The sequence below is a fragment of the Engystomops pustulosus genome, chromosome 9 (assembly GCF_040894005.1).
Source record: "Engystomops pustulosus chromosome 9, aEngPut4.maternal, whole genome shotgun sequence".
In the NCBI taxonomy this organism is placed as follows: Eukaryota; Metazoa; Chordata; class Amphibia; order Anura; family Leptodactylidae; genus Engystomops; species Engystomops pustulosus.
Window position 1 is genome coordinate 74,345,230 of NC_092419.1, and position 14,798 is coordinate 74,360,027.

General features: G+C 45.6%; 1 protein-coding gene across 3 annotated transcripts in view; it reads right to left on the reverse strand.

The window, feature by feature from the left end:
* LOC140077834 (Krueppel-like factor 5) overlaps positions 1 to 14,798 on the reverse strand; it is a 306,436-nt gene that overhangs the window by 134,577 nt on the left and 157,061 nt on the right. For all 3 annotated transcript variants that reach the window (XM_072125368.1, XM_072125367.1, XM_072125366.1), the window contains exon 3: positions 3,869 to 3,928. In XM_072125368.1, the coding sequence (XP_071981469.1) occupies positions 3,869 to 3,928 (60 nt within the window). The remainder of the gene's footprint in view (positions 1 to 3,868; positions 3,929 to 14,798) is intronic.

A 14,798-nucleotide genomic window follows, 5' to 3' on the forward strand; every position in this document is an offset into this window, starting at 1 on the left:
CGCTAAGCGTCAGCAGGCGTTGCTCAAACTGCTGAGCCTAGGCGATAAAAGGCACACCGCCCAAGAGCTATTACAGGGCATCACGGCGCAGACCAATCTGTGGCTGGCACCGCTGAACCTGAAGCCAGGCATGGTTGTGTGTGACAACGGCCGTAACCTGGTGGCGGCTCTGCAACTCGGCAGACTGACACATGTGCCATGCCTGGGCAGCGCAGCGCCGCCTCCAACTGCCCGCTCACCGACTGTTGTGCGACGTGCCCACGAGGTGGAATTCAACATTAACCATGTTATCCAGAGTTTACCAGCAGCGCCGAGCGATTGTAGACTGCCAGATGTCAACTTCCACCTGAACTGGTAGTCAGGTCAGGTCAGCTTCCTCAAGTCTACAATGAGGAGTGGACGTGGATGTCTGATATCTGTCAGGTGCTGAGTAACTTTGAGGAGTCAACACAGATGGTCAGTGGCGATGCTGCCATCATCAGCCTCACCATCCCGCTGCTTGGCCTGTTGAAAAACTCTCTGGTCAGCATGAAGTCGGAAGCTTTGCGCTCGTCACAAGAGACGGGGGAAGAAGATTCCCTTGTTGATAGCCAAAGCACCCTTGGGTCTGTTTCTCATCGCATATCGGAGGAGGTGGAGGAGGTGGAGGAGGAAGAGGAGGAGAATGTTGGCGAGACAGAAGAGGGGACCATTGTTCAGTCCTTCACTGTTCAGCGTGTATGGGAAGAAGAAGAGGAGTTGGAGGAGGAGGAAATGGGCAGTCAGGCCAGTGAGGGGAGTAAATTCTTGCGCGTTGGGACTCTGGCGCATATGGCAGATTTCATGCTAGGCTGCCTATCCCGTGACCCTCGCATTCAAAGAATTTATTCCAGCACCGATTACTGGGTATTCACCCACGGTACAAGCAAAATCTTTCCACTCTCATCCCTGGAGAGGAAAGGAGTGTGAGAATGCATGAATACCAGCAGGCATGGGTGCACAAGCTGAAACAGTATTTCCCAGCGCTAGCGGCAGAGGGCGTACTTCTGCGGGACAAGTAGCGAGGGAGAGTAGGCGAGCAGGCAGCTTTTCAAGCACTGGCAGGGGTATGCTTTACAAGGCCTTTGCCAGTTTTATGTCACCCCAGAAAGACACTGTCACCTGTCCCCAGTCTCGGCAGAGTAGGGCTGATCTTTACAGAAAGATGGTGAGGGAGTACGTAGCTGACCATACCATCGTCCTAAATGATCCACAGCTCCCTACAACTACTGGGTTTCAAAGCTGGACAGGTGGCACAAACTGGCGCTGTACGCCTTGGAGGTTCTTGCCTTTCCTGCCACTAGCGTGTTGTCCGAGCGGGTTTTCAGTGCAGCTGGTGGCATTATCACTGATAAGCGTACACGTCTGTCGACTGACAGCGCTGACAGGCTGACGCTTATCAAGATGAATAAAGCCTGGATTTCTCTGGATTTTCATTCTCCACCAGGTGAAAGAAGCTCAACCTGAATAATGTATGCACTCCTCCTCCTCATTGTCCTCCTTTTCCTCCTCTTTGTACACTAAAGCAGAGGAAACTGGCTATTTTTTGCCAGGGCCAACTGGCTCTAGCTATAGTACTCTATGTATTTAATTTTTCTGGAGGGCCACCTACCCGGTCCTCTGTTTTATGAAATTTTTGGGAGTGCCACATACAGGCACTCAATCTATTTAATTTTTCTGGAGGACCACCTACCTGCTCCTCTGGTTTGAAAACTTTTTGGACTGCCACATACAGGCACTATCCAAATTAAATTGTCTCCATAGCAGCCTCCACATGTCGTCTTTTTAGCTGACTCCACATGTTGTCTCCATTGCTACCTCCACATGTCATCACCATAGCTGCCTCCATAAGTCGTCCATATAGCTGCCTCCATACATGGTCTCCTTATCAAACGAACTGTGTCAGGCAGAATTTTGGGTTGTTTTCATGGCTTCCACATCAAACTTGTTAACTTTGTCGCCACCCTGCTGTGTAATCCACAAAATATACTGGCAAACTTTTATCATTTACCGATATTATTTCAGCGCTTCTTGCGCATCTGTTTAAATTTCCCTCACCCGCCATAACCCAAACTTATAAGAACGCTACTACACTTGATCTTATACAAAAGGTTCTTAGAAGTGCTGTTTGGGGAGTAGCCTAGAGACAGGGGCTTGGATTGGCGAAAGCTCGCCTGGCAGCGGAGCGCCAGCTCCATCTCAAGATCCAACTAACATAGTTTTAACTGCAGCACCTTTAATCTACTACTAGTTCACTGCCTCCGTACATCGTCTCCTTATCAAACGAGCTGTGTCAGGCAGAATTTTCAGGTGTTTCACCAGATACATAGTGGAACTCGGCCCATCTGTCGCCGCCATGCTGGAGACCTGAAGTTGCAATCATAGCAGCGTAATATGGATGCCCCATACTGTCGCTCTTAATCATGGAACCATTTCCGTAAAAACAATTAAAAATAGAACCACTATGCTATTCCATTATTCCTAGGTGAAATATTCAAACGACCCGGCCTGCTTTGAAAATTATAATTTTTTCAAAGTAAACGCTTCTGGCCCCCAGGCCCATTTTGGGTGGGGAGTAGCCGAGAGACAGGGGCTTGGACAGGCGAAAGCTCGCCTGGCAGTGGACCGCCAGCTCCATCCCAAGATTAGGCAGCCTCAGTGGCATCCATGCATGCTGCCCCTGCTGTTTCCTGTCCATTTTGCCTCCACGATCCTCCACAGCGTCCACCAATGTCTCATTTCAACTCTCTATACCCCAGACGCTGGAGCACGAGAGGATATGCAGCACATCATCCCCTTATCAAACGAGCTGTGTCAGGCAGAATTTTCAGGTGTTTCACCAGATACATAGTGGAACTCGGCCCATCTGTCGCCGCCATGCTGGAGACCTGAAGTTGCAATCATAGCAGCGCAATATGAATGCCCCATACTGTCGCTCTTAATCATGGAAGTCATCTCCATGGCTGCCTCCACATGTCGCCCCCTTATCAAAAGAGCTGTGTCAGGCTCATTTTTCGGGTGTTTCACCAGATACATTATGGAACTTGGTCACTATGTCGCCACCATGCTGTGTTATCGACTAAATATACCGTCAACCTTTTGTTCACATAGGAAATCATTTCACCTCCTTTGGTGAAACCTGAGTCCATTTAGGGTATGTCGCCATGACACTCTCTAGCCTGCCACTGCTGCCGCTGCCTCTGTATGCCGTCCCCTATAGTGTCAGGGTCAATTATTGCATGTTTTAGATGCTATCTAGCCTCATTCGGTCACTCTGTCATCGCCATGCTGTTGCCCATAATTTTTGCATAATGGTGCGATTAAGCAGCTTCAGAGGCATCCATGCATGCTGCCCCTGCTGTTTCCTGTCCATTTCCGTGGTGTTTCCATCCTTTTCTGAGGTTCCCAGGTGTTTGGCCAAGCTTCCCTGTGCAGAGCCTTGGTCCCCTTGAAAAATGCTCGAGTCTCCCATTGACTTCAATGGGGCTCGTTATTCGAGACGAGCACTCGAGCATTGGGAAAAGTTTGTCTCGAATAACGAGTACCCGAGCATTTTAGTGCTCGCTCATCTCTAGATAGGATCGATCAGACAACCTAGGGTTAAATTACCCTAGGGAGTCTAAAAAAAAATAGTAAAAATTTAAATAAAAAAAAAGTTTAAAAAAAAAATTATAATAAAAAAACCTAAAATTTCAAATCACCCCCCTTTCCCTAGAACTGGCATAAATATAAATACAAGTCAGATTACATATAGAAGAAATGCATAAACAGAATATAGTTATTGCTGGAATACATAATCCATTAAGGTTAAGAGGCCATGTTAAGTAAGCAAGAATGTCTATTGTATTACCTGTATGTGTTCTCTGATGTGCCTTGAGATGTGAACTTTTAGTATACACTTTTGTGCAGCCTGAAAAACACAAAATTGAAGTTACTATCTGTTAGGAAAAATATCAAATATACAATGGATGAAAATTTTGTTCTTTGTAAATGACACCATGTTGGGCCCTGTGAGGGTTGGGTAACACAGGGGATAGTGTGCCCTGAAGACAGGGGATAGTGTGCCCTGAGCTTGCCCCAACCTCTGTCCCTTCCTATAGACCCCCCCCCCACGCTAAACCGTGGGGCGACTACTTGAAGATTTATAATACACTAGATAAGTGCGGGTCACAACGTGAGGGTACGTCAAGAGCAAAATCAGTAAGCAAAAGGGTCAACGTCAAAAACTAGACGAGATACAGAACACTGAGCAAGTTAAACCTATAGCAAGGAGCAAGCGATGAAAGGGATTTCAAACACTAGCACAGGTGATTAGTGAAGCTGTAATTTATGAAGCCAGAACCCCACCTCCAGAACCTGATAGGAGCTGGACAACCTCTGGGAATTAACCCCTCATGGTGCAGAATAACCAAGCATAATCACAGGCACCATGCAGAGGTACCATAACTCCCAGCAATCCAGAACACAACCCCTAAACTGCGCAAGGTCTTAGCAGCCGCTGCCAGAGACCGCTGGTAGCGGACAAGAGCTGGAGGTCGGAGAACGCTGGTAGCACCACCAGAAGAACCAGAAGTCCCAGCGTTCTCCTCTGGGAACCTGACAGGCCCATTGTGCACCAACACTTCTTGTAACTCGCTGAAAATCCAAAAAAGTGACTATTGCTGTCTCAACAAACACCTTATTCTGCCTAGTAAACAACCATAAACATCTAATACAGTATCAGCAGTGGCTAAAAATTAAACATAACTTTCTATACATAAAATCCTAGGAACGAATTAAACACAATTATTTAAATGAGTTGTCTGCAATAATTACTTACTATAATCTCAGTTAGCAACTCAAACATACAGATAACACAAAATAATATCCGCAGAACAATTACTGTGGAGAAAAGCATCAAATGATCAAAAATGAAATAAAAAATTGGATTTATCTTACTGCTTCCTGGAGTCATCGATTAAGGACTAGCTTAGAGGTGTCTTTGTTAATGGCCCTGGTCAGGCATCTATAGCATCACTATAACTCATACGGAATGTGTAGGAGGTGGAAGACCCACACCTTCACCCATAATAAGAGGTCCCACCTTGAAATACGCTCGAGATCAGATACTATACCTTAGGCAATGTCCATTTTTTTCTTGGTAAAGCCCCCTCTCTGTTGAATCATATTAAAGAAGTACCTATAACCAGACTGAGACATATTTAAATATCATCTCCAGCCTTCCCGTTTACTGATACTGTGTGGTGGGACTGTGCATCAAAGCTATACCATAAAAATGTAACAAATTATTATTTTATTTTTTTGCACTATTGCTGCTCTCTTGAGCTGTGATATACTTGTCTCAAAATACTCAAAAAGGTATCCAGAACTGCACAGATGAATAACTGTACCATAGTCCAACAAAGAGCTATTAGGGAGCCAAGTCAAATGAGGAATGTAGTGATAAAACCATCGGATAAGGGGGGGAATGTGGTGCTGTGGTCCGTAAAGGACTATGAAAAGGAGGCCTTTCGGCAATTACGGGTTATTACATGTTATAGAAAATTGACATTTAGTCCTGCACAGAAATTCAAAGATGAATTGATTTCTATTCCTTCCACAGCAGTGGACAACAATGTGCTGACAAAAAACCAAAAACCCATGCGCCGCCATCTGTTTGAAGCCGCCGGCAGCTTTGGCGGCGGCGATCAGCAAGAAAACACCCGCGATCGGTGCCGGCACCAATCGCGGGTGTTACCGGTAAGCCTTTGCTGCAATATGCAGCAAAGACTTACCGGCTATGGAGAGGGCTCGGCCCGCGAGCCCTCTCCATGCATCGGAACCCTCATATGCAAACCTTTTCCTGGGGCTGTGGGAAAGGGAGATTTTCATCACCAATCCAGACAAATATGTAGATAAGGTGCAACTTTATGCGAGATAGATGACATCATCATGATCTGGCAGGGACAAGAAAATGAATTTCAGGAATTCATTTCACATCTCAACAATAATGATTTAAATATCAAACTGACGTTTAAAATAGGACGCCAGGACATTGCGTTCCTGGACATCCTATTCAATGTGGATAATGATGGCAACATTTCTTTTAATTTATTTAGGAGAGAGACCTCCAGCAACACCCTTCTCCACGCATAATCATCACATCCACGAAAACTCATTGAAAGTATTCCCATAGGACAATTCTTACGTACAAGACGAATTTGCTCCAGTGATCCACTTTTTGAACATCAGGCTAAGGACTTACGACATTGATTCCAGGAATGAGGGTATCCACAACACTCTATACAGAAGGGATACTTAAAAGCCAAAAAAGCCAAAAGACAGCCAAAATCATTGTAACAAAACCCAAAAGATGCGATAATGCAGATAGGCTAAGAATTTTTACAACATTCAATTCACAGTGGGGGAATGTAAGAGAAATTCTCTCAAGACATTGGCAACTCTTGAAAATCGATAATACCTTACATGAATTCATACCCCCACATCCATCTATTACTTACCGACGATCCAAAACTCTTTGCGATCACCTAGTGAAAAGTATACACAGAGACCAAGTCAAAAATGTATTTGGAAGAAAAGCCCCAGATGGGGAAGTCGCCCGTGCGGGAATTGTGTTGCATGCAAGAATATGGAAACCGTTTCTGTTTTTTTCAATTCCAACAGGCAGAAGCAGTATCAAATTACTCAGTCAATCTCATGCACCAATACCGGGGTTATCTATTTTGCTGTATGTCCCTGCGGATTAATCCATGTAGGACTGACTACACGAGAACTTCAGCGCCGAGTCTGTGAGCATGTGCTCAAAGTAAGGGCAGCAAAAGATGAGAATGACCTAAGCAAACTCAAGACGATCCCCCGTCACTTCAAAGAATACCATTATTGTGATGCTACACAATTCAAGGTAAGAGGGTTGATAAAGTGATTGTTGACGCTCAGGGGGGGGGGGGGGGGATTGTAAATGCATGCACTTTGGCGCAAAAAGGGGCTAAATGGATCTATAAACTCAATACTGTATCCCCACATGGATTGAATGAAAACCTCAGCTTTTCACCATTTCTGTGATTGTACATATTGCTATATTTCTCTGTGTGTTCTCTTTTTACTTAAATGTGTTTGGTTTTATGTGTTTGGATTGTTCAGTTTTATTCTATTTTGTTTATCATTTATTCATACCTTTTTTTGTGCTCTTTTTATCTCTTTATCTTCATATTTTACAGGATCTTACCAACCGTGAACGATATTTTACACCGGTCTATAGCAAGGGAACCTACACTCACCGGCCACTTTATTAGGTACACCTGTCCAACTGCTCGTTAACACTTAATTTCTAATCAGTCAATCACATGGCGGCAACTCAGTGCATTTAGGCATGTAGACATGGTCAAGACAATCTCCTGCAGTTCAAACCGAGCATCAGTATGGGGAAGAAAGGTGATTTGAGTGCCTTTGAACGTGGCATGGTTGTTGGTGCCAGAAGGGCTGGTCTGAGTATTTCAGAAACTGCTGATCTACTGGGATTTTCACGCACAACCATCTCTAGGGTTTACAGAGAATGGTCCGAAAAAGAAAAAACATCCAGTGAGCGGCAGTTCTGTGGGCGGAAATGCCTTGTTGATGCCAGAGGTCAGAGGAGAATGGGCAGACTGGTTGGAGCTGATAGAAAGGCAACAGTGACTCAAATCGCCACCCGTTACAACCAAGGTAGGCAGAAGAGCATCTCTGAATGAACAGTACGTCGAACTTTGAGGCAGATGGGCTACAGCAGCAGAAGACCACACCGGGTGCCACTCCTTTCAGCTAAGAACAGGAAACTGAGGCTACAATTTGCACAAGCTCATCGAAATTGGACAGTAGAAGATTGGAAAAACGTTGCCTGGTCTGATGAGTCTCGATTTCTGCTGCGACATTCGGATGGTAGGGTCAGAATTTGGCGTCAACAACATGAAAGCATGGATCCATCCTGCCTTGTATCAACGGTTCAGGCTGGTGGTGGTGGTGTCATGGTGTGGGGAATATTTTCTTGGCACTCTTTGGGCCCCTTGGTACCAATTGAGTATCGTTGCAATGCCACAGCCTACCTGAGTATTGTTGCTGACCATGTCCATCCCTTTATGACCACTATGTACCCAACATCTGAATGCTACTTTCAGCAGGATAATGCGCCATGTCATAAAGCTGGAATCATCTTAGACTGGTTTCTTAACATGACAATGAGTTCACTGTACTCAAATGGCCTCCACAGTCACCAGATCTCAATCCAATAGAGCATCTTTGGGATGTGGTGGAACGGGAGATTCGCATCATGGATGTGCAGCCGACAAATCTGCGGCAACTGTGTGATGCCATCATGTCAATATGGAGCAAAATCTCTGAGGAATGCTTCCAGCACCTTGTTGAATCTATGCCACAAAGAATTGAGGCAGTTCGGAAGGCAAAAGGGGTTTCAACCTGTTACTAGCATGGTGTACCTAATAAAGTGGCCGGTGAATGTATGTGGACATTATTTATTTTTTCCTCTTATAGCGCATATTTGTATGAGCTTCTCAACTTTTGCACTTTATATGTAACATTATCCTATTCATTTTTCACTTTAGTGTTTTATATACATCATATGTCTTTTTTACTTAAAGGAAACCTACCACTTCTGAAGGTAGGTATGAGATGCAAAAACCGGGCACCAGCTCAGGGTGAGCTGGTGCCGGAGTTTACCTTAGCTAGTGTTTTAAACCGCTATATCGCGGTTTAAACACATTTTGATTTACAGCCCCGAGGTAGCTTCGGCACTGCGCGTGGCCGCGCGCGTGCGCGCCTCCATAGGAGATGCCGGAGGCGTCACGCGCGCACGGCCGCGCGCAGCGCCGAAGCTACCTCAGGGCTGTAAATCAAAATGTGTTTAAACCGCAATATAGCGGTTTAAAACACTAGCTAAGGTAAACTCCGGCACCAGCTCATCCTGAGCTGGTGCCCGGTGTTTGCATCTCATACCTACCATCAGAAGTGGTAGGTTTCCTTTAATATAACCTCATATATTTTATTATGGTTTTTTTTTAATAAATGTGGTTCTAAGATTATGAATTATCATCTGCACTGTAGCAGATCCCATTTGATTATAAGGCAATTATTTGCACACTAGCACATCATCACTTTATTGTAAGCTTATTTATTGGATTGTTTATATATTAACTGCATACTCATCCACCCGGAGTGGTTTTGTTTCAGGTAGACTTTTGTTAACCAATTTATAACGACTTTTTTTGAATCTTCAATATGACTTGGAGTTGGGAACCGCTCCATTCTGTTGTTGGACGTGGCAAAGGCCTTCAAATGGGTGGAGTGGCTTTCCCTATGGGCTGCAATGGATCGGATGGGTTTTTGTGACAACTATATCTCTCGGGTTAAGTTGCTCTATAGTGGTCCCACGGCTAGGGTGATGGTAAATGGTATAGTCTTGGAGGGATTTCAATTAACTAGGGGCACCCGTCAAGGAAGTCCCCTATCTCTCCTTTTATTTGACTTATTTATTGAACCTCTTGCGTGTTTAATTAGGGCCAACCCTAACATAGTAGGCTTTGGTTATGAGGGGACGCAGACAAAATTTTATTATGTTTAGGGGAATCTAATAAATGCATGCCTAGGGCTATGAAGGTCATCCAGGAATTTGGGACCAAATTGGGCCTATAAATTAACTGGCACAAGACTGTGTTACTCCCACTAGATGGGACTATCATGGACGAGCAATATGGTCTTTCAGTGTTTCAGCAGAGCATGAACTATCTTGGTTTACAGATATTATTGCCGAGACCATAATAAGTCGATACAGCACATTGCATCAAAAGCAATGTCATGTATTGACTTATTATGGTCTTATACAGTGGTCTTGGTAATATGTACTTGTGTACTTTTTAGATGCTTTTAATATTTTTTTTGTTTGGTATTTTGATATGAAATACATTTTTTTGCATATGTCTTTGGCCTATACATAAGATATAAAAATTTCAAAAGATAATAATTTGTAAGCTTTCATTGGTCGAAAAAATACTGATTGCAAGGATTGGATACTGATTTGATGAAACCTTTACTAACAACTTTTAGTCATTGGATATTGGGTAAAATTAAGGGTTATGAAAGAATATATTATGGAAAAATAGGCTCCTTGGAAAACGGAAAAAACATGGGGGAAGGTTGCTATGCAGGGTCAAGTTTGGATAAGAAGAAGAATTGTTTTCTACTGGATTAGTCATTTCCCATGTTGTATCGCAACTGAATATGTGTAATATATGATTATAAGTATCATGTGCTGTACGGTTTACTGTGTCTTGACTATTTTAAGTGTGTAACTATCATTTGTGTATTTTGCTGGAAAATTTAAAAAGATTTAAAAAAAAAATACTATACAGGCAGTCCTCGGGTTACATACAAGATAGGGTCTGTAGGTTTGTTCTTAAGTTGAGTTTGTATGTAAGTCGGAATTGTATATTTTATCATTGTAATCCCAGCCAGAACTTTTTTGGTCTCTGTGACAATTGGATTTTAAAAATGTTGGGTTGTCATAAGAATCAATATTAACACTAAAGCTTAATTACAGACACCTTTGATAACTGTTACAGCTGATCATTGTAGCCTAGGACTAAAGTACAATAAATTACCAATATCCAGAGGTCCCTTTGTAACTATGGGGCGTATGTAAGTCGAGTGTAGGGGACCGCCTGTACCTTAGGAATGTTTTTAATGTGAAGTTCACCAAGCAACCATCCCTCATGTCATTACGAAAAAATTCAGTGGCTGTAGGGCCCTAAAAAAAATAAGCTGAAGAGCAAGGTGTATAAACCAGCGGTACCGTCACTGAAATGGAACAAAATGGAGGAACTACAATCGCTTTGCAAGCATGACAAGAAATATAAACAGAGCTGCCTTATTGCCTTCTCTGAAACATGGCTACACAGGGGGATAGATGATTCAATTATCAACCTCTCAGGCTACCAAATGGTCAGAGCCTGGGCCGGATTATAGGCGGGGCTCCCTGGGCTCGAGCCCCGGGGCCCCCACCATTTTGCCCCCCAGGGGGCCCCCAACAGATCACGTCCCCCGGTCCCTGACTCCTCAGCCGCCGCCTCCCTTAGTCGTCCGCCCGACCTCGGTACAGGTCACCACGTCCACGCATATCCCCTTGCATGGCCTGCCCGCCCACATGTCCGCCCCCCGGCACAAGTTACGCCTCCCCGCCCTTCAGCTGCATGGCCGAGGTACAGGCTTGTATTTGTACAAGCATATATATGTGCACATTTAAATATATGCACATATATATATATAGATATGTATATATGATGTATGTTTATGTTTATATGCTGTGTATATGGTATGTATGTATATGCTCTGTATACTGAATGTGTGTGTGTGTATTTCCCATATGTGTGTGAAAATGCTGTATATACTGAATGTGTCTGTATTTGCTGTATGTGTGTATATTCTGTATGTATATGCAGCATGTGTGTATATGGTGTTTTTATACTGCATGTATATGTATATATGGTCAGTGTATACTGTATGTGTGTATATATATATTGTATATAATGTGTATGCCGTATGTGTGATGTATATATACTGTATGTGTGTATATACTTTATGAGTTTGTGTATACTCTGTGTATTAGTGTATAAATGTATATGGGTACATAAATGTGTGTGTATACTTGTATATACATGGGTGCAAGCATACGAGTGCAGAACTTTATGTGTGTATATAAAGGTGTGGATATATCAGTGTATAAATGTGTGTAATTGTATAAACTGCTGGACTGGGTGTCTGGTGCGGGCTGAGGTGTATGTTAAATGGGACTGCATATCTGGTAGGGGTGAAGGTAGATACAAAGATGTGTTACTGGGGGTGAGGCGGCTGTGTATAGCTGTGTTACTGGGGGTGAGGTGGCTGTATGTAGCTGTGTTACTGGAGGCGAGGCGGCTGTATGTAATAATAATAATAATAATAATAATTCTTTATTTATATAGCGCACACAAATTGCGCAGCGCTGCACAATGCATGACAAATTGGTCCCTGTCCCCATGGGGCTCACAATCTAAACAACCTAACAGTATGTTTTGGAGTGTGGGAGGAAACCGGAGTGCCCGGAGGAAACCCACGCAAACACGGAGAGAACATACAAACTCTTTACAGATGTTGACCTGGGTGGGATTCGAACCCAGGACCCCAGTGCTGTAAGGCAGAAGTGCTACTCACTCAGCCACCGTGCCGCCCTAATAGCTGTGTTACTGGGGATGAGGCGGCTGTGTGTAGCTGTGTTACTGGGGATGAGACGGCTGTATGTAGCTATGTTACTGGGGACCAGTCGGCTGTATGTAGCTATGTTACTGGGGACCAGTCGGCTGTATGTAGCTGTGTTACTGGGGGCGAGGCGGCTGTATGTAGCTGTGTTACTGGGTGCGAGGCGGCTGTATGTAGCTGTGTTACTGGGGGAGAGGCGGCTGTATGTAGCTGTGTTACTGGGGGTGAGGCGGCTGTATGTAGCTGTGTTACTGGGTGCGAGGCGGCTGTATGTAGCTGTGTTACTGGGTGCGAGGCGGCTGTATGTAGCTGTGTTACTGGGTGCGAGGCGGCTGTATGTAGCTGTGTTACTGGGGGCCAGTCGGCTGTATGTAGCTGTGTTACTGGGGACCAGTCGGCTGTATGTAGCTGTGTTACTGGGGGTGAGGCTGCTGTATGTAGCTGTGTTACTGGGGATGAGGCGGCTGTATGTAGCTGTGTTACTGGGGGTGAGGCGGCTGTATGTAGCTGTGTTACTGGGGATGAGGCGGCTGTATGTAGCTGTGTTACTGGGGGTGATGCGGCTGTATGTAGCTGTGTTACTGGGGGTGATGCGGCTGTATGTAGCTGTGTTACTGGGGGCAAGGCGGCTGTATATAGCTGTGTTACTGGGGGTGAGGTGGCTGTATGTAGCTGTGTTACTGGGGGCAAGGTGGCTGTATGTAGCTGTGTTACTGGGGGTAAGGTGGCTGTATGTAGCTGTGTTACTGGGGGTGAGGCGGCTGTGTGTAGCTTTTTTACTGGGGGTGAGGCGGCTGTATGTAGCTGTTTTACTGGGGGAGAGGCGGCTGTATGTAGCTGTGTTACTGGGGACGAGGCGGCTGTATGTAGCTGTGTTACTGGGGGCAAGGCGGCTGTATGTAGCTGTGTTACTGGGGGCAAGGCGGCGGTATGTAGCTGTGTTACTGGGGGTGAGGCGGCTGTATGTAGCTGTGTTACTGGGGCAAGGCGGCTGTATGTAGCTGTGTTACTGGGGGTGAGGTGGCTGTATGTAGCTGTGTTACTGGGGGTGAGGTGGCTGTATGTAGCTGTGTTACTGGGGGTGAGGCGGCTGTATGTAGCTGTGTTACTGGGGACGAGGCGGCTGTATGTAGCTGTGTTACTGGGGGCAAGGCGGCTGTATGTAGCTGTGTTACTGGGGGTGAGGCGTCTGTATGTAGCTGTGTTACTGGGGATGAGGCGGCTGTATGTAGCTGTGTTACTGGGGGTGATGCGGCTGTATGTAGCTGTGTTACAGGGGGCAAGGCGGCTGTATGTAGCTGTGTTGCTGGGGGTGAGGTGGCTGTATGTAGCTGTGTTACTGGGGGCAAGGCGGCTGTATGTAGCTGTGTTACTGGGGGTGAGGTGGCTGTATGTAGCTGTGTTACTGGGGGCAAGGCGGCTGTATGTAGCTGCGTTACTGGGGGTGAGGTGGCTGTATGTAGCTGTGTTACTGGGGGTGAGGCGGCTGTATGTAGCTGTGTTACTGGGGGCAAGGCGGCTGTATCTAGCTGTGTTACGGGGGACGAGGCAGCTGTATGTAGCTGTGTTACTGGGGGCAAGGCGGCTGTATGTAGCTGTGTTACTGGGGTTGAGGCGGCTGTATGTAGCTGTGTTACTGGGGGTGAGGTGGCTGTATGTAGCTGTGTTACTGGGGGCAAGGCGGCTGTATGTAGCTGTGTTACTGGGGGTGAGGTGGCTGTATGTAGCTATGTTACTGGGGGCAAGGCGGCTGTATGTAGCTGTGTTACTGGGGGTGAGGTGGCTGTATGTAGCTGTGTTACTGGGGGTGAGGCGGCTGTATGTAGCTGTGTTACTGGGGGCAAGGCGGCTGTATGTAGCTGTGTTACTGGGGACGAGGCAGCTGTATGTAGCTGTGTTACTGGGGGCAAGGCGGCTGTATGTAGCTGTGTTACTGGGGGTGAGGCGGCTGTATGTAGCTGTGTTACTGGGGGCGAGGCGGCTGTATGTAGCTGTGTTACTGGGGACGAGGCGGCTGTATGTAGCAGTGTTACTGCGGGGATAGTGGATAGTGAGCAGGAGGACGTGTATGCACGCTGTACTGAGTGGGGGCCTCCACAAGATTTTGCACCCAGGGGCCCCCACCAACCTTAATTCATCTTGAAGGCAATAGAACTATTTAACCATACGGTGGCTAAAGGGAATGACACCCTCATTCCCCCTCCCCCACAAACTTTCTCTCCACCCCACAAAAATTAAGGTAGTAACTGTAATGTTATTTGTGTTGTTTATTATGTGAATCACTGTTCATGCCTTGCCTGGAGTAATGAAGAACAAAACTATTTCCAAACGGGATTGATAAAGTTTTATTCTATTCCATTTCTATTGATTGCCCACAAAACTCCTGCTCGGACAAGTGCAGTCCACGGCTCACCCTTACTATTTAACCCTTTGTTCTAAAAGTTTCCCAACATGTTTTCTCTGCATTCCCTGCAGTTTTAGTAGGGGATATTTTTGGCTAC